This window comes from Lygodium microphyllum, chromosome 1 (assembly GCF_053477565.2).
Source record: "Lygodium microphyllum isolate KBCC chromosome 1, Lygodium_microphyllum_v1.1.10, whole genome shotgun sequence".
In the NCBI taxonomy this organism is placed as follows: domain Eukaryota; kingdom Viridiplantae; phylum Streptophyta; class Polypodiopsida; order Schizaeales; family Lygodiaceae; genus Lygodium; species Lygodium microphyllum.
In genome coordinates, this window is record NC_141135.1 from 108,566,838 (window position 1) to 108,585,317 (window position 18,480).

At 45.1% G+C, this 18,480-nt stretch overlaps 3 protein-coding genes across 4 annotated transcripts in view; 2 read left to right on the forward strand and 1 right to left on the reverse strand.

The window, feature by feature from the left end:
* The window catches only part of LOC148041521 (uncharacterized), a 19,781-nt gene extending 14,865 nt beyond the window's left edge, over positions 1-4,916 (forward strand). For both annotated transcript variants that reach the window (XM_087680442.1, XM_087680444.1), the window contains 4 exons: positions 3,481-3,591; positions 3,698-3,925; positions 4,014-4,354; positions 4,496-4,916. In XM_087680442.1, the coding sequence (XP_087536568.1) occupies positions 3,481-3,591; positions 3,698-3,925; positions 4,014-4,354; positions 4,496-4,916 (1,101 nt within the window). The remainder of the gene's footprint in view (positions 1-3,480; positions 3,592-3,697; positions 3,926-4,013; positions 4,355-4,495) is intronic.
* Positions 4,913-18,480, forward strand: part of LOC148041522 (uncharacterized) — a 23,654-nt gene continuing 10,086 nt past the window's right edge. Inside the window, exon 1 of the mRNA XM_087680447.1 lies at positions 4,913-5,420. Within this exon, the coding sequence (XP_087536573.1) occupies positions 5,245-5,420 (176 nt within the window). The 5' untranslated portion in view covers positions 4,913-5,244. The remainder of the gene's footprint in view (positions 5,421-18,480) is intronic.
* Positions 13,627-14,607, reverse strand: LOC148041523 (uncharacterized). The gene has a single exon (XM_087680453.1). The coding sequence runs from the start codon at positions 14,590-14,592 to the stop codon at positions 13,975-13,977; it is 618 nt and encodes a 205-aa protein (XP_087536579.1). The 5' UTR covers positions 14,593-14,607; the 3' UTR covers positions 13,627-13,974.

Sequence of the window (18,480 nt, forward strand, 5' to 3'; positions counted from 1 at the left end):
CCCACGCTTCCGCATCGCTATACTCTGACAGGTGGATCCTCTCTATCATAGAGATCTTGGAGCCTATCACATCCGAACTAATGAAGACGTAGCAATGGTGGTGCCAATGCCCTCCACTTCATCCAAGTGTATGAAGACAAATTTTATTGTTGTGGTTGGTGTAGACTTAGACTTATTGCCTCTTTCCATTGACTTAGGCCAAAGGTGAGGATACTTCTTTCAACATTTCCTCTTAAGGATGAGTAGTCTCCCACAATGAGGACCTTGGGATGACTTAGGCCAAAGATGAGGATACTTTTTCCAACATTTCCTCCTAAGGATGAGTAGTCTTGTCAAGACTTCAAGCTCGATCTACTATCTTTGGTATGACCATACCCGACACTTGAGTTGTCCAGCTGTACTACATGATGCAGACATTAAATAAGTTGGTGGTTAGGACTTAGCTGTTTGGTGCGAATGGTCCTAGACCTTAAGTTGTAACTATTCTCTTTAGTGATGTGTGGAATGGAAGAATAGTAGAAATGTGTGAGAGCTCATTGTTCTACACTATTGAGTCCAACCCTCCCTGTTTCTGTTTCAGACTTCTCACATGGTATCAGATATGGTCGTTCTTATCAGCCGTTTGGAGAGCGGTGGTTGGTTTCTCGCTAAGGCCCTTTGATTGGGTCTTTGTGCAGCCCAAATACCCAACACCGGCACAGCCACATATGAAGCTCGTGTTTCACTTTCTTCGATATTGGAGTTGTTGGCATAACTGGACCATTCGGAATGCGTTTCTTTTTTATTCCGCCTGTAATGTTCAGCGGCATATTGCTAGGCTTAAGGGTCTCTTGTATTGGCAGATAGATCTTCTTCAACATTCTGACTTACTCTCACGGGAAGACTTGCGTCCCTGGCATAAGGCAATTTCATCTACATCTTTGCCATGACTTTGTAACTCTTAGTACTGGAACCTTTTTACATGATGGCTTAGTGTCATCATGTACCTTGTAATCAAGTAAACTTGTACTTTTTTTCGTAATTAATACAATTACCTTTTACGGAAAAAAAAGAGACTTTGCTACAAAAAAAAAGAGAGAGAGACTGAAACCTTCGTGAATAATGAACTGAGCACAAGCAGCCCTTGCATAAATGCTGAAGCATGTTCATGAGGGCACTGGAGTTAGAGGCAAATGCTGAAGACTGAAAACTATGATGAGGGCTAAAGCTGTGGCTGCTTAATATGTACACAAGGGAGAAGAATATGGCCGACCTGCTGCCCACTAAATCTGGTTGACTAGCTGCTACAAATGACATCGCCTATGTGGAATACTGTCCAAACTGATGGCTGCCAACATGATCAGATGCCATGTGGCAATGTGCCTCTAGAATGATGACAAAACAGGCTGAAAATGCAGTAAATAACAGCAGCTAATGAATGCATGTACAGACACAAATATGAGAGCTCCCATGTCTCACCAGACTTTGATGGAGCTCACAACCACACAAGGGAGAAGAATATGGCCGACCTGCTGCCCACTAAATCTGGTTGACTAGCTGCTACAAATGACATCACCTATGTGGAATACTGTCCAAACTGATGGCTGCCAATATGATCAAATGCCATGTGGCAATGTGCCTCTAGAATGATGACAAAACAGGCTGGAAATGCAGTAAATAACAGCAGCTAATGAATGCATGTACAGACACAAATATGAGAGCTCCCATGTCTCACCAGACTTCAATGGAGCTCACAACCAGGAGATGACAGTCGAAATGCATTGACTACTAACAAATGAGTTGTGCCCTTCAAACTTCCGGGACTGGTTTATTTTGAGGATTTGAGAATGGGAGAATGCAGATTCCAGAACCTCATTCAGGTCTGGAGTGCAATGTGGATTTGCTATTGGCAGCCTTTACCCTTGTACACATCTGTATTATTGCTAGACTATAACCTTTATTTCATAAGCATAATAGAAATGACTACCTAACATGATGGCTAGCTTTATCTATATCCAGCTAATTGTTGATCTCTTCAAATTTGTATGCTATATAAATTATGTGATACTGTGTCTTGTAATGAAACTGCGACCCAAAATATTAGTAAAGTTCTTATGCATAGTTCCCATCATTCAATTGGCTCTTATTTGACTCGATTAAGCTCATAGGAGATGTAACTTTGCATTGAAGATGTATATTGGCCATCATCCATACATCTTGCAAATAGTTGTAAGTGGAATCTTCAGCCAAGCACTTTCTGGTGTTTATAACTAAAAGTGATTGATTAGACCTCCCCATTTTCAAAATTTTGCCTTGGGGAGATGATACAATATCACTTCTTCCCCCTAAGTGAGAATTTCTCTCTATTTCATCAACGACATTATAGGGTAGATTAGATTGACCTTTAGAGTTGTCTTGCTGTTGGCATGCTTCTTGTGCCAGTTGAGAGCCCATTTAACTCCCCTTCACCACATCAACCCATGGCACCTTGCCCTACCCTGGACTGGCCGTGGGGCCTGCTCTTCAAATTATCCTGCAAAAATATTTTGCATATGGGTACTACATGTTTCTGAATCTTTGAGTATCTTCTCAAAACCACACTTCTGCACATGGGCAGAGAATTTGTACAACATTTCAAAACAAATTTGTCCATTTTCTCCACAACTTAATAGTAATTCACAAAAGGGCCCCACTTAAGGTCCAACAACATTGAGGTCATGCCATCCAACCTCTAGTCTTGATTGCTTAGATCAGGGCTATCTAGTATCCCTTGAATGCCTGATTACGATCCAAGAAGCCAGCCTTGGGAACATTGATCTCTGATTGTGCATAGGGTGGTATTAACTGCCAAATACTGTGGAAAAATTAGCCCCACTACATAAATAAGGCAAGTTTGATGAAGAGTATCCTCGTATTCTGCCATAGGCCACCAATTAACAACCTAAGAACTGCAGGTCTCAAACCTGTTTTACATTGCCTTTCACACTTTTTGGAACAAATTATCTTAGCCCAGCTTACCAGCTTCTTGCAAGAACAACACAATTCAGGATTGCAGTCTTGCGTGTGAATTCTAGCATGTGGCAAGTGCAGAATTATTGTTTGCATGTAACAACACACCCTAAACAACTTGATAGGAGAAATCTTAGTACCAAAAACCTGTGCACATAAAGTCAGATAGACCAACTGAAGAGATCTGCTTTTGCAAGTCTGCCGACAATCAGTGACTTTTGTCGAGTGTGCTATTGTCTGGGCACACAAGTGAATTTTATGCATATTTGGTTCTCTTTTTAACCCTTAAAGGAATGATTATGATTAAAGTTCTTGTTGTCCTAGATAAGTGTTGTCTATCTCTTTAGACTTTGAACAATTAAGCTTTTGAAGGTGGGTTTGTGTACAACTTCACACAAAAGGACAATTTTGTCTTGCCTTTAACCATACTTAGGTGCATGAATAAAGGGTTGAAAATATGGCTGAAATTAACGAAAATTGCTAAACTGTCAGATTGTCAGGCCTGGAGGAATGGAAAGGCCTACAGATGCGTACAAAGAAACTCACAACCTCCGGCTTGCAGAAGCAGACACTCTTTTTGGTGGCCAAGTCTCAAATTTACAGGTGAGCAGCTGTTTTGTTACAAGCTCGCATTGCAAACAATTTGTCTAGATGTCTATAAAGCAATTCATCCCATTGCTGATCTGATTACAAGCTCCATTCTTTTCAGGTGGCTGAGCTCATAGCAAGTGTTGTGGGTAGCTTTGAACTCTCAAAGAACAAGATTCTAGAAGTAGTTGCTGAGACCACTGCTCCATTACGACCCATAAGAGAACTGCTTGAAGAAATTCCATCCCTTGAAGAGGAGACTTCAAAACTTGAGAAACGAAGTATGAAGAAAGTTGGCCAAAAGAGTGGCGGCATTGATGCACAAAAGATATTTAAGAAACTAGAAGAGGTTCGTTGTACACACTGTAGCTCATTCATTGGATCCTTCAATAGTCATGTCACTCTGGATTCTGATGTTTCAGATTTTCTCCTTCTAGGAAAAGCCTACTGATCAGAAGAAGCTACAAGCTAAACAAGAAGAGGAGAAGCGAAAAGAGGCCAAGAGATTGGAGGAGGAAAAGCGCCTACAGCTACAGAAAGCAGAGGAGGAAAAGCACAAGCTGGAAGCCTTGAGAACTAAGTACGAAAAGGAAATTTTGGCAGCTAAGGAAAAGGAAGAGGAGGCAAAGACTGCTGCCAAGGCTGCACTTGCAGAGAAGTCTGAATTGGAAAAAAGAACGGCTGAGACCAGAGCGAAGGCTGAAGCTGCTGCCCTAGCAGCACGGCAAGCGAAAGCTCTTGAAGCTGCTGTTTTAGCTGCAGCCCAAAAAGGCCAAGTGTAAAAACTTATGCTTATTGACAATCTTCATTTAAAATACTTTCAAACATGAATGGGCCCTTACAATCTCAGAAAAACGTGACATATATGAGCATATCTTTGTGTGCATGTTCAATTGTTTCTACTTATTTATGTTGTCAGGTTGTCTGAGCTGGAGAAGGAAAAGATACTGGATGCAGTGAAACTGGAGGCACAGATGATCACTGCAAGCTTGAAGGAGAGTAAAGCTCAAAGCCAGAAAACTACTGGAATCCCCTTTTTTGGACGGTTCCCTTCTTCCAAAGCAACTGAGACAAGTACAGATGATTCAAAGATTGACACCACAGAAAGCCAAGATGCACAAGAAGAAGAAAAAGCAACAGTAAAATCCAGGCTGCAATCTGCAAAGCTTGCAGAGAAAAAACTTCAGGAGCAAAAGAAGAAAGAGGCAGAGGCCTTAAAACTGGAAGAGCAAGAAGCTGCCAGGATTGCAGCAGCTAAAAAAAAAAGAAGAACAAGAAAAAGCAGAACTCGAAGCAAAGAGACTAGCAGAGCAAGAAGCTGCCAGAATTGCTGCAGCTAAGAAAAAAGAAGAACAAGAAAAAGCAGAACTCGAAGCAAAGAGACTAGCAGAGCAAGAAGCTGCAAGTACTGCAGAGATCAAGAGAGAGGAAGAAGAGAAGGAGGCACTTGTTGAAGCTAAGATTTCTACAGAGAAGGAAACTAAGCCTAAACCAGAAGAAGCAGCTGAAGAAAAGGTTGAGGTGGTTGAGAAGAAAGCAGCAGAGACTATTGGGGTGGATAAGGCTAAAGTTGACACAGAAAACATTGCAAAGGAAAATACTGAAGCAACAAGTTCAGACTCGACAGATGCAGGAAAAGATGCACCTGGTAAGACTGCAGCACCAGCTATGGAACCAGGAAAGGGCTTCAGGTGGTTCTGGCAGCCTGCTGTACAGGAGGACATTGTACCTGAGGCCACTGTTGCAACTGCATCTCCTAGTTCTGAGGTCAATCCTGACGTGACAGTGGAAACTGAAACGTCCACGCTATCTCCTTCTCTAACACCTTTGTCTCCTTACACCAGGTACCCTGTTACTTTGTGAAATTTTCTGATTTCTTATTGCTTTTTAATTAAAGTGAACCATATTGGAAGCTCTAGCTTTAAGTTCAAAAGCCCATCAAAAGCTTCTTTGCTATCATGTCACTTGGTGTGGTTGCCTTTTGTTGCCTTCTGAGCTTAGTCATCATTGCTCTCTCGCTCTTACGAATAGCCTAGTGGCATGCTGCTGGGATGCCAACCTGCTGACCCAGGTTCAATTCTCACTTTTTTCCCTCTATACGACCATGTGGAGTGTAGAGGTTGACCTCTAGGCATCATGGTCATCATGCATTCATCCAAACAATTGGACTACACTTATTTGGTCCCTTTTTTGTTCCGTAATAGGCAATAAATTATAGAATGTACAAAAGTCACACGAGTACTAAGTATCAAACAGAGAGACTAAAGAGATTGCAGCACTCTAAGGAGCTAGATCATCCTTGGTAAGAAGAGCCACATACTTGATGGTGCTTGATTGCCATTGAAGAAGACCTGTCAAACAACCAATATGATTGTGCACTCCAAAGTGGGAATAAAAAATGAATGCACATTGGATAGTCCAATTATATCAGCATCCCCAAGAACACTGAAAGTAGAAGACCACCAACACGTGTGGCTGCACGGATCCTGCAAATTTGGGGATTCCAAAAGCCCAATCCTTAAGATGCATGGAAGCTTTGACAACCAAAACACCAAACTTGAGATAGAAGAGACCATATGTGCCATGTGGCCAATCCCCCAGGCAAGCTACAAACCTATAACAAGGGGTCTCCTCAATTGTAGTGCAAAAGAAGCAAGAGACATTGGAAATGTTGGATCCTGATATGCAGGAGCAACTTGTAAGTGGGAGACCATCAAAGAACATTCGCCAAACGAACACTTAGATTTAAAAGGGTTTGTATTAAGCCAACCCTCCATTACTATAGATTTCCACCAAGCTCTAACCCTGTGTAGACTGCATAAGCAATAGCCCTTATCCATCAACCATGCATGATCCTTGATAAGCAAATGATATATCTTATTTGGTAGATGCTTGCTCTTAGATCAAACTATTCTTAATTTCCCAATCCTACAAATTTTGTTGTAGGTCGGAATTAGGAAATGTTTCCAAACAAGTTAAGAGTTTGAAATTGTTGCCCATAAATCAGTCCTCTAGGCACATGAAAAATCCCGCACATAATTAGGCATTTCTTGTTGGCTATAGTGCATCAGCAATAGAGATTAGGCCTAAATTGGTCATCTTTTTCAAATTGTGTTTGGCATCCCAAGAAACAATTCTAAAAGTAGCCAAAATTTCAGCCAAGAAGGAAATTGTTGACAACTAATTACTTGAGGGACACTAAGAAGATTTCTTAAGGACCACTGGCGAAATGGACAAGATGAGTAAACAATAGTGAGGATTTCAGCTGTATTACTTGTTTGGCATCTCGTAGGTCATCTCAAAGTTGACAACAATCCCAAGCTGCATTGGGTGCATACACTCCCACCAACCATAGAACCTTGACCTCATACATTATCTCTGTCACAGTGCAGCGGTGCGGAAGTGTAGGACTGAGAGAGAGAGAACGCAGAGAGAGAAGAGAGAGAAAGAGACAGTGGAAGATGAAGATCTGCTGTATAAAGTGTGATGTATACAAAGATATGCAGATATGTACACGGGCGCAATGCGCTGGACTGCATGTCTCCACCTCGACGATGCAGCCTGCTGTTCACCTCGAAGTCCGCTGCAGTCTGCACTGTCTCCTGTCTGAAATCTGCGAACAGAGACGGAATCTGTGCATGCCACCAGTCTGTAATCTACGAGCAGAGAAGTGCGGGAGACTGCTGAAAACCTCGGCTATAAATAGCCAGATGCTGAAAACCTCGGCTATAAATAGCCAGAATCTGGGCGAAAAAATCAGGCAGGTCGGCTGCATTGCAGCCGACTGGATTGCAGTCAGTCGGACTGCCACGTGGCAGTCCGACTGGACTGTGCAGTCCTGGTCAGGCGATGATCTCTAACACCCGCTCTCAGAGCGTGGGCAGGGCACAAGCCTGAGGGATCTGGAATGTCTCCGAAGTAGAGCTTGGGGAAGTGCCTTCATAAACAAATCTGCAAGATTGTCCTCCGTCTTGCAGTACTCCACAGTGATGGTCTCCTCCAGAAGCTTCTCTCTGATGAAGTGGTACTGGATCTCTATGTGCTTCGTCCGGGCATGAAAAACACGATTCCGTGCCAAGGCAATGCAACTCTCATTGTCACATTGCAGCAAAGTAGGACGAATCTGGGGGCAGCCAAGCTCCTCCAACAATCTCCGAAGCCACACATCCTCACATGTGGTGGAAGACGCGGCCCGATACTCCGCCTCAGTAGACGAAAGGGCTACCGTGGGCTGCTTCTTGCTACTCCATGAGATAACACCTGCACCCAAGGTAAAACAGTAACCTGTAGTAGACCGTCTGTGGTCCACATCACCGGCCCAATCCGAGTCGCTCCAACCTGCAAGTACAAGATCTGAACCATCTGTCCCTGTGGGATAATGAATCCCTAAATCCGACGTCCCCCTCAAATACCGAAGTATCCTCTGAGCAACCTGCCAATGCACCATCTGAGGTTCACTCATGAACCCGGCCAAGAGCCCAACAACAAAACAAAGATCAACACGAGTGTTGAGAAGCCAAATCAAGGATCCAATCAACTGACGATAGCGGAAAGCATCCGCCATGGGAGAAGCTGAATGGGAAGTGGCCTTCCAAATCGGATCCATAGGAGTAGAAAGGGTCCGACTATCCTCCATCGCAAAAGAAACCAAGAGCTCCTATACATATCTCTGCTGAGAGATGAAGATCCCCCGTTGAGACTGATAAATCTCATGGCCCAAAAAGAAATGGAGTAGACCCAAGTTCGTCATATCGAACGTCCGATGTAAAGCTGCCTTCGTCTCTTGGACCTTCTGTGCATGATCACCTGTGACAATCAAATCATCAACATATAACACAAAAAGCACACAATCATCCTAGGAAGTGTGAACATAAAGCTGCGGATCGGCCTTAGAATGCCCATATCCCAACTGAGACTGAAGGAACGAATCAATCTTCTCGTTCCATGCACGCGGAGCCTGCTTGAGGCCATACAAGGCCTTCTTCAACCTGTAGACTTTCCCATCTGAGGATCCAAAGCCAGGAGGCTACTCAACATAGATCTCCTCCTTCAAATCACCATTGAGGAAGGCCGACTTCACATCCAACTGATAAACAGGCCATCTCCTATGGCAAGCCAAGGCAAGAACAGCTCGAATGGTCGCCATACGAGCAATGGGGGCAAAAGTATCTTAACAATCAATCCCTGGGCGTTGTGCAAAACCTTTAGCAACAAGGCAAGCCTTGTGCTTATCCAAAGAACCATCGCTAAGGTATTTGGTCTTGAAGACCCATTTGAAGCCAATCACCTTCTTATTCGGGGGGCGTGGCACGAGTGACCAAGTGCGATTCCTCTCAATAGCCTCCAACTCGGCTTCCATAGCTTTCTTCCATGGTGCGGACTGTAAAGCCTCCTTCACAGAGGTGGGCTCTCGATCCTGTATAACATGGGTCATCAAACAATAGTTAGAGCAAACAAGCTCCGTAGAATGTGCCTGGTGCCTCCATGACCGCCGCGGACCATCCTGCGGTCCCCACTCCTCAGGAACCCCCTCGATCCCTGAATCACGGAGTGTGTCACGGGCCCATCAAGGAGGAGGCGGAACCTCCCCTCGTCTCTCTCCATCAGGTGAAGACTCTGGAATATCCACCGGTGGTAACTCCTCAGGGGTGACCGGTGGAACAGTAGACTCTGTGTCAGAAACAGAATCATAATCAAAAGGCACGGGCTCCAAAGGAACTGTAGCAAGAGCCCAACTCTCCCTTGGATCTCCAAGAACGGGATGCTCCTCACCCGTTGATATGGCCGGAACCTCCACAAACCGCACATCACGACTAGTGTACACATCCCGCTTGACGGAATCATATAATCGATAGCCTTGGGACTGGGAGCTGTAGCCAACAAATACCTGTCTTCGGAAAGCTGCTTCAAATTTATCACGGTGAGCCTTGGGAATGTGAACATAGGCATCACACCCAAAGACCCTAAAGTAAAAAACATCGGGCTTAGTCCCAAAGTAAGCCTCAAAAGGTGTCATCCCATCAACGGCCGAAGTGGGGGATCGATTAAGGATGTGGATTGCAATAGCCACAGCCTCGGCCCACAAAACCTGAGGGGTCTGTCGGTGCTCCATCATGGTACGCGCCATCTCGATCACACTGCGGTTTTTCCGTTCAAGAATGCCATTTTCTTGAGGAGTGTTGGTATTAGCAAACTCCTGGTGAATACCTTTATCTGCACAAAAACGGCCAAACTCATTAGAAACAAATTCACCACCCTTGTCGGATCGCAAGGTCTTCAATCCCCGGCCTAATCGGTTCTCCTCAAAGAGAAGCCAATCCTTGAAGTGGGAGAAAGCTTCTGACTTCAATGCCAAGAAATAGGCCCATGTCATCCTGCTGTAATCATCTACGATCAGCATGAAGTACGAGCTCCCACGCAAGGACTCGTTCCTCATAGAGCCACATAGATCCGTAGATACAAGCTCCATCGGTGAAGTAGACCGCCGCGAAGCTGTGTGGGGAATGGCATCCCTATGCTGCTTCCCATGAATGCAGGAGACACATGGCTGCTGGCTCACCACTATATCCGGCAACCCTCGAACAAGCTGTCCCCGTGACACCCTCCGAAGATAATCATAGTTGAGGTGACCAAACCGAGCATGCCATATCAATTTATAGATGCCGTTCTCCTCATATCCGGAAGATAGAACCTTCCTTGACCCACGATCAAGGACTCGCACCGAGTTACTGTCAAACTCCACCAAAAGTCCAAGGGAGCAAATCTTATGAACTGACAGGAGATGATACCCTAAACCTGGTACATGCAAGACCTCTGAGGTATAGGTACCACCACGTCCATCTAGAATAAGATGGATCTTACCCCGTCTTGCAATAGACACTGAAGAGCTATCTCCAATGAGAATCTGCCCACGCGAGGGTCGCAACTGAGCAATACCATCTGATGAAGGAGTCATGTGCCGGGAGGCACCACTGTCAACAATCCACTCTCGAGCCTGGGGAGCCGTCATCGCAGCATCAGAAGCATTCGGTGAAGAGTCCTCAATGACAGCTAGATAAAGAAATGTAGCTGATGAGGGTGCAGCCACCGCTCCAGAATCCTTCGTGTCCTTCTCGTTGGTGTCCTTGTCTTTGTCAGGGCAATCCTTCTTCCAATGGCCAGTCTTTCCACAAATATGGCATGTGGATTCTTTGTCCTTGTCCTTGTCCTTCTTTGACTTGTTATCCCCCTTCTTCTTCTTTTGGTCCTTACCCTTCTTCTGAGAGACTTGATCTGTCAGTGCCTCCGACTTGGAAGCATTCTGTCCCTTTAGCTATTCCTCTTGGTCCAAGACCATAGGAACCAACTCTTCCCAATGAAGAGTAGACTCTCGCCCCGAAGCAATAAGGGCGGAGTAGAAAGTACCAAATCGTAGCGGCAACTGGGACAATAGTGTGATCGCCATGTCTTCGGAGGAAATCGGCTTCCCCGCATTCTGAACTTGCATCTAAAGCTGTCTAAGCTTGTTGATATGTTCCCGCAACGAAGAAGACTTGTTTACGGACAAGGTCTGCATCTGAACCTCCAAAGAAACCCGCTTCATAAGGGTCATCCGGTTGTACATCTGATCAAGCTCCAGCCATATCTTCCGAGTCACTGTCAAGTGCTCGATGTGAGCTATCACGGCTGTAGTACAAGACAGAAAAAGAAAGGAACGAATCCTGGCATTCAGTTTGTCCCAGTGAGACTGAGCCTTGGCCAACTCCGCACGAGCATCAGAAGAGAGTTTGGACTCATCTCTTATCGAGGGCCGGTCGATCTCCTCCTATACAAGCTCCGCCAAATCATAGGACTCAAGGATGGCCAACATCATGACGCACCATATGCGGTAGTTGTCGCCATTGAGCTTCTGATCTGCGGGAAGAGCCGGTAAGACAAGCACCTTCCGGTCCATAATCGTCTGGAACTCCAAGTCAATCTCTGTAGACATCTTCACCTGTAATGCCTTCACAAACACAAAAGCAGCCCCCTCTGATTGTGAAAACTCAGCCTGCTAAGGCTCTTCCGCGTCCTGAAACTTCTTCACCCGCCGGAGGCGATGAAAAAGCAAAACCTGCACTTGAAAGCTGAAAACTCAAACTTCCTCCTCGTCAATCAGCAGTAAACAGCAGCAAATCCATCACCTGGACTCCTTTCCTGCGCGTCCACGCTCGCTTCAGCCTTGTTCCGAGGCACAGCCCTCCTGCCTGCCCTCAAACGCTGAAAACGCAACCTTGTGTCGCGATAGAAACTCCTCTTCAGGTTGGTTCTGCGCTCCGTCAGCCCTCTAGCACTGCTCCGATACCATGTCAGAGTGCAGCGGTGCGGAAGCGTAGGACTGAGAGAGAGAGAACGCAGAGAGAGAAGAGAGAGAAAGAGACAATGGAAGATGAAGATCTGTTGTATAAAGTGTGCTGTATACAAAGATAAGCAGATATGTACACGGGCGCAGTGCGCTGGACTGCGTGTCTCCACCTCGACGATGCAAGCTGCTGTTCACCTCGAAGTCCGCTGCAGTCTGCACTGTCTCCTGTCTGAAATCTGCGAACAGAGACGGAATCTGCGCATGCCACCAGTCTGTAATCTGCGAGCAGAGAAGTGCGGGAGACTGCTGAAAACCTCGGCTATAAATAGCCAGAATCTAGGCGAAAAAATCAGGCAGGTCGGCTGCATTAAATGCAGGCGACTGGACTGCAGTCAGTCGGACTGCCATGTGTGACAGTCTGATTGTACAGTCCGACTGGACTGTGCAGTCCTGGTCAGGCGACGATCTCTAACAATCTCCACTATCAAGAATTTGCTTCGACATTCGGACAAAGTAAGTTATGATGACAGCTATATAGAATGAACCAACATAACTCTAGATCTATAAGGAGCATGCATTAAAGGAAATAATGTAGTCTTTATATGCATAGATTGGCAGTAGCCATTGAGTGTTGCTCGTTCTCCACTGCATAGAATACATCCGAATTACGAGCAAAAATAGTCATTCACATCCTATATTCTTTACTACCAAACTCTGCATTGAACCTCTCCACCTCACTTGAATGACATCCACAAGGTGGGCCCTCTACAAATCATCAACTATCATCTTAGAAGGATATTGTTGTTGCTGATAAAAGAGCATCCCTTAAAGCAAGCAATCTTCCCTGAGCATCTAATTGAAAGGGAGAATTTGAAGTCATTGTATTGGCCGCACCCACCTACGGTATCCAAGATGATTGGGGCTTGGAATAAAATCCTTCGCCTTGTTGCTAAAAGGGTAACACTAGTTGGGGATGAATGCGCTGTCAAAATAACAAGAATGCTTTGATACCGTGTCAAAATATGCGATGAACTAGATAGATAGTAGTGTTTCCAGGGAGAAACACAGTGTGTGTACGGCAAACATTGAGAGAGAAGAGAAACTCAAAAAACACAAAAGAAGATGAAGATGAAGCACTAAATCATGCTATGTGAAGAAAAGATGATACAGCGGAGCCGAAGCTTAGATGATGGCTACTCTGTCCTGTTTGAACCAGGCGGTAGCACTTGTAGGGAATATCATAGTTGTCAGGTACGAAAAGTACGATACGGTACGGTACGATAAAATACGGTACTAAATGGTACCTTAAGATTTTATAAGGTACGGTACGATATTAGTACGAAAAAAAATTAACTTTATTTTTTAAAAAACTATAAATAATAGAACAATGTTTAAAGTGAAACTAGCAATGCCATTACAAAATATGCTGAATACATGAGGTAAAAATCCCTTGCAATCACATGCGAGCAGCAAACATGCAGGCAACGGTACAATGTACTAGATACATCATACAATCATAGTGAAACTGGATACAATCATCAGTGATAGTACTAAGTAGATACAAAAAGGTGAGACTCGAGAGAGTTGAGGCCTAGAGGCTAGGATGACTCATGAGGCATCACTATCATCATCATCTGAGTGCTCATCAAGAGAGTTTGAAGATGACTCCTCGTCATCGAATGATGAGGCACTCTCATACTCACGAGAGCTACTAGAGTCCCGCCTCATATATACTACAAACCACCTGAACCACCCCTCGTCGATCTCGGAGGGCGCAGAATGACCATGCCCCTGCTGGCAACTCGAACTCCTCGCCCATGAGCACGCTGACTACGAGTGTCGCGGGTGTCTGCTGCTATGAGCTCTCTATAGAGCTCTGCAAAGAACTACTCCTCATCGGCCTCCTGATGTACACTCGCAAGAGTGTCACCCGTCAACTTGAATGTATCAACATTCACCTACACAATGCACATAAGATAATAGATTATAAATACTAAATTGTTGAGTATAATACTATAAAGCAACAAGTTGAAACCAACAAATTTAAAAATTAAACTTGACTTATCATTTTATGGTTAGGCGTTTACCTGCTTTGGACTATCCATACTCATCATGGCCTTCATCATGCGCAAGTTAGTGCGGCAATAGACTAGCCGCTCTAACTGTCGTGTGCTAAGACGATTGCGAATCTTCGTGTGAATGAGAGAATAGGCACTCCAATTTCTCTCACATGCACCCGAAGAGCAATCCTGCGCAAGGACTCTCATGGCCAAGGGCTGAAGAGTCTCCAGCGCACATCCAAAATTTTGCCACCAAAATAGAGGCTTTACAAGTGACTCCCTTCTCCAACAAGTGGGAGAAGAAAATGCCACATGTCCTCTCTGATCTACATAGCATCCAAGCTCCTCTAGGACTGTGTTGTGGTCATCTATGGGAACCACACAAGTCAAATATGCAAGCTGATCTGACCGGAGCTCTCTGTCATCCATGATTGCCAGCGACTTGTAGACCGGATGCACCAATGCCGCAAAACCATGGATGGGCCTATGCATCCATGCCCATCTCCTCTTTGCTATCTCTATGATGTATGCACGCTGAGAATCTGTGATCATCGTGCAAGCCCGTACCTCCTCCAATGCCGCTCTGAAAAAGTGAACAAGAAGGCCCATGGTGGACCCCTCACAATTAGTCATGCGCAACACCCTATAAAAGGGAGTCACAACAATCACAATGGCACGGACTTTCTGCCAAAACTGCTCATCAAGGCACAGTCGCTGCATGGCTTTCGCCTCCTCTGTCTCATGCTTATTCCACTCATTCCATAGAGTGGACACCACTGTTTGCGTAGGGCGGACCGCACCTCATAAAGCCACTCCAACAATAACCACATATAAGCAAACCGAGTTGAAGAAGGCTTCTTCAACTCAAGTTTGCTATGCTCGCGATACATCGCAAGCACCTTCACCTTCACCGTGAAGAAGGTGACAACACATGTAGCCTTATGTACTACCCTCTTCACCCATTTTAGCTTCCCGATGTCCTCCATGAGCAAGTCCAAACAGTGACTTGCACATGGAGTCCACACGATCGAAGAAAACTCGGCCTCAAGCAAACGGCCCATGCGCCGACAATTGGATGCATTGTCGGTCACAACTTGCATCACATTCAATGGGCCCATCTACAAGCACATCATACATGGCACAAATTATAAAAGCTTCAGGGAGAGATGAATCATGAATCATGACTTGAAAATTCTAATTATGATTCATGAATAATGAAAGCAATTTTAAAAAGACAATGTGTACCTCAATGATAGCTTGCCGAATGTGGCGGTAGATGAATGGCCCGGTCGTTTTTCTTCCCCTCTTGCCGGTGTCTACGGCCCGCAAAAAATATGTGCCAAGTGGACATGAAAGGAGTATGTTGATGATACCTCGTTTCTTACGGTCACTCCATCCATCGGTAAGAATGGAGCAACCGTATTTTGTCCATGCGGCCCAAATAGGACCAAGGGCTTTATCAATCCTCTCCTCTTCATCAATCTTCTTCGTCCTCATATCACATGGGGCCACATTGGCGATGGTTCTCACCATCTTCTTCCATTGCTCATGCTTTAGGATGTTGAATGCAAAATTGCACTCGATCACCGTGCGTGCAATCTCAACATCGGCTTGTCGTTGCCTTTCTCTAAGAAATGCAATAGATCCACGTGTATGACCGGGAGCTTGAGAGAGAGAGGATTGCCTCTCTGGTACCGCATGAGCCTCTAACCTTTGCCTTTTGCCAATGCCGGAGCCCGAAGTGGATGTGGAGTCAGCACCACCAATGGTGGAGGCCTCACCCGCATCGGTCGAGGATAGACCTACATTTGAGGCTTCCTCATGAGTAGGTATAGGTGTAGATGCCGCTGCCGCCGATTCGCCACCTCCTCCTCTAGTGGATCCCCCTCTCATCTTGGCGAGAATCTCGTCCGCAATGTGTTGAGGGATCGACTTGCACGGAGCGACTTGCTCCCCCGCCTTGGAAAGATGTTGGAGAAGCCGGGTTGCACCACTTGTATAGCTCTTCTTGCAATACTTGCATATCCAATTGTGGGAGTTGGACTTCTTTGTGTCCCTCTCCACATGGATGGCGTGCAAGTTGAAGGCCTCATGCTTCTCGCGTGTCATGGTGCCGAGGCGAGGCCGAAGGCCCAATGAAGAGGAGAGAGTCGAGACTTGTCACTCCGATCGGCGATGATGCTTGAAGAGGAGGGAATGAGGGAAAGAGGAGAGAGTGATATGATACTTGAGCCTTGAAGAGGGAGGGGATTGGGGAAAGTTGGAAAGTTGGAAGAAGAATAAACTTTGAAAAGGGAGAGGATGCGAGGAAGACTCAAGAGAAGAGGGGAAGAGGAGAGAGAAAGAGGGAGCTTGGAGGGGATGGGAGCTTGATGCAGCCTTGGAGTCTTGGAGACAAGAGGGAGGGTTGAGGAGAGAGTCCAGACTTGCAAGAGTGTGTGTGTGTCGCAAATGATCAATCGTGCCCAGTTTGCGCCTTTTCCCCAACCCATTTCACGCGGAAACTCTCTGGATAGCTCGCCTTGTCCCGCAAGATACGTGGCCAAAACATGTCTAAAATCTCGTACGAAACAGTACGGATACGTACCGTACGGTTCGTATGGTACGAACCTGTCCGTGCGACGTACAAGTGCAACCCTGGCCCGGAATATGCAAAGCGAAGGGAGCGAAATGCAATCCTTTGGGCAGTGGGCTACTGAGTAATCGCTAAAAGGTGAAGGATAGTTGTGGAGGGAGTGGAACACAATCCTCCGATGTCATGATAGAAGAGGAAGATGATCACTAGCAACAGTTGGCCTTCGTGAGGTGTCGAGCAAGAGGGCAGCCAGCGGAAGGCTGAAAAACAATCCTAGGAAACCTTGTTGATGCAAAACGCAGCCTCAAGTATGCTGAAGAGTGCTAGACAAAGCTCATCTAAAGTCAGAAAGGTGCCAATTGCCAAATGCAAGCAGTAGAACGCCACAATAAAACACAGTAGTAGAACACCAAGTGGAGATGGATGCAGAAGCCATGAATTGTAATGTCCTCGTATGTGAACGACAATGGAGAGGATGGAGAAAGGAGAGAAGAATATGGAAGAGAGTGATTGAATAAAAGTGTGGAATGGTTGAAAAATGGGTGGAGAGATGGCCTATAAATAGGTCTCAGTCAATCTAGGGTGGCTCCCCGTTGTGTAGGCGCCCCATTGAAAAAGTGCTCATAATATGGGCATCTAGCCTGTTTTGGGGTTGTCAATGCAAAGCCCTAAATGAAGTGACTATACAGAATAAGTGGTTTCTCAACATCCCCTCTCAGGTTCAAAAAGGGGTGAAGAAAGAGGAGTGAAGAGAGGTAAGGAGGAAGACCAAAAGATCCCTAAGATCCAAGATTTCCACCTGAAAGGTAACCTGTAGCAAAGAATAGTAGACAAGATGAGCAGTAGAACCCATATCCACCGCAGGAGATAAGCCACTAGCTCTATAACTCCATGTTGGAAGGAATGCCCAATGCGTGCGTGAATAATGGTTGCTCGGAATGAAACTACCTTTTTTCCCCTCATGACATCGACGTTGCAAGACATCAATGTGTGTAGTATGCTCACCACGACATTTTTAGCCAAGACATCACTCTTTCCATTCTTAATCACCTCATCCCATTTTTAGCTTCAGCCTACTTTATGATAACAATGAAATCATCAACAGATTCCAATTAAATCCCTTGTGAATCCGTATCTTCTTAAACCTTCAATAATGCTTGATTAGGCTCTCCCATAAATTGTTGTTTTCTCTTGATAATATCAATTATTTCATCATGAAATTCATGCTTAACAGTGCGAAGAACCTCGCCAAGTGTAAACTCAATGTTGTTTCCAAGAATGTGTTCCTCAAATACTTTTTTGATGTTTGTAGTAGTCTCAATATCAAACTAGAACTTATAGCCAAGCTATTCGCCTTGCTTATTCCCTTCTTGCATCTTCGCATGTGATGCCTCTTCCATGACATGTTCTGGAATGACTTTTTTAGTAGCCTTCTGTTCCTCCACTTTGCTCCGTGTCATGTAATTCGAAGGACATGCTTCCTCATCATCTCTTCTCTTTTTCTTTACAATAGGATCCATATTATGTACCTTAGCTAAATATGCATAGGCTATAAATGAATCTACCAATGTCTCCCATCCAATCATACCCTGTATACTTTGACCAACATTTATCAATTCACTCTTTGATGTCTTCTCCTTCTCTACGCAATCTAAAGCATACAACCATACTCTAGATTTTGCATTAGACTTACATATATTAAAAGAACTATAACAATCTTTAATTTGCAACCGATATGTGGCAACATCTTGTAGCTAAAACACGCTTTTCAGCTGATTAGCAATCTTAAACAGTTCTAAAACACATTTAATTAATGAAAAACCCTAAAAAGGGAAGTGGTTTGAGAGAGTTTCGGTGGTCCCCCAAAAACTCTAATCCTTTGGGCCACCCTTCAACATCTATAAATAGACATGCTGCCCCCACTCAGCCTAACCCCGTCTATGCAA

Bases quoted from the DNA above. Each gene is read 5' to 3' on its own strand.
- LOC148041523 (XM_087680453.1), bottom strand. From the start codon at position 14,592: ATGACTAATTGTGAGGGGTCCACCATGGGCCTTCTTGTTCACTTTTTC.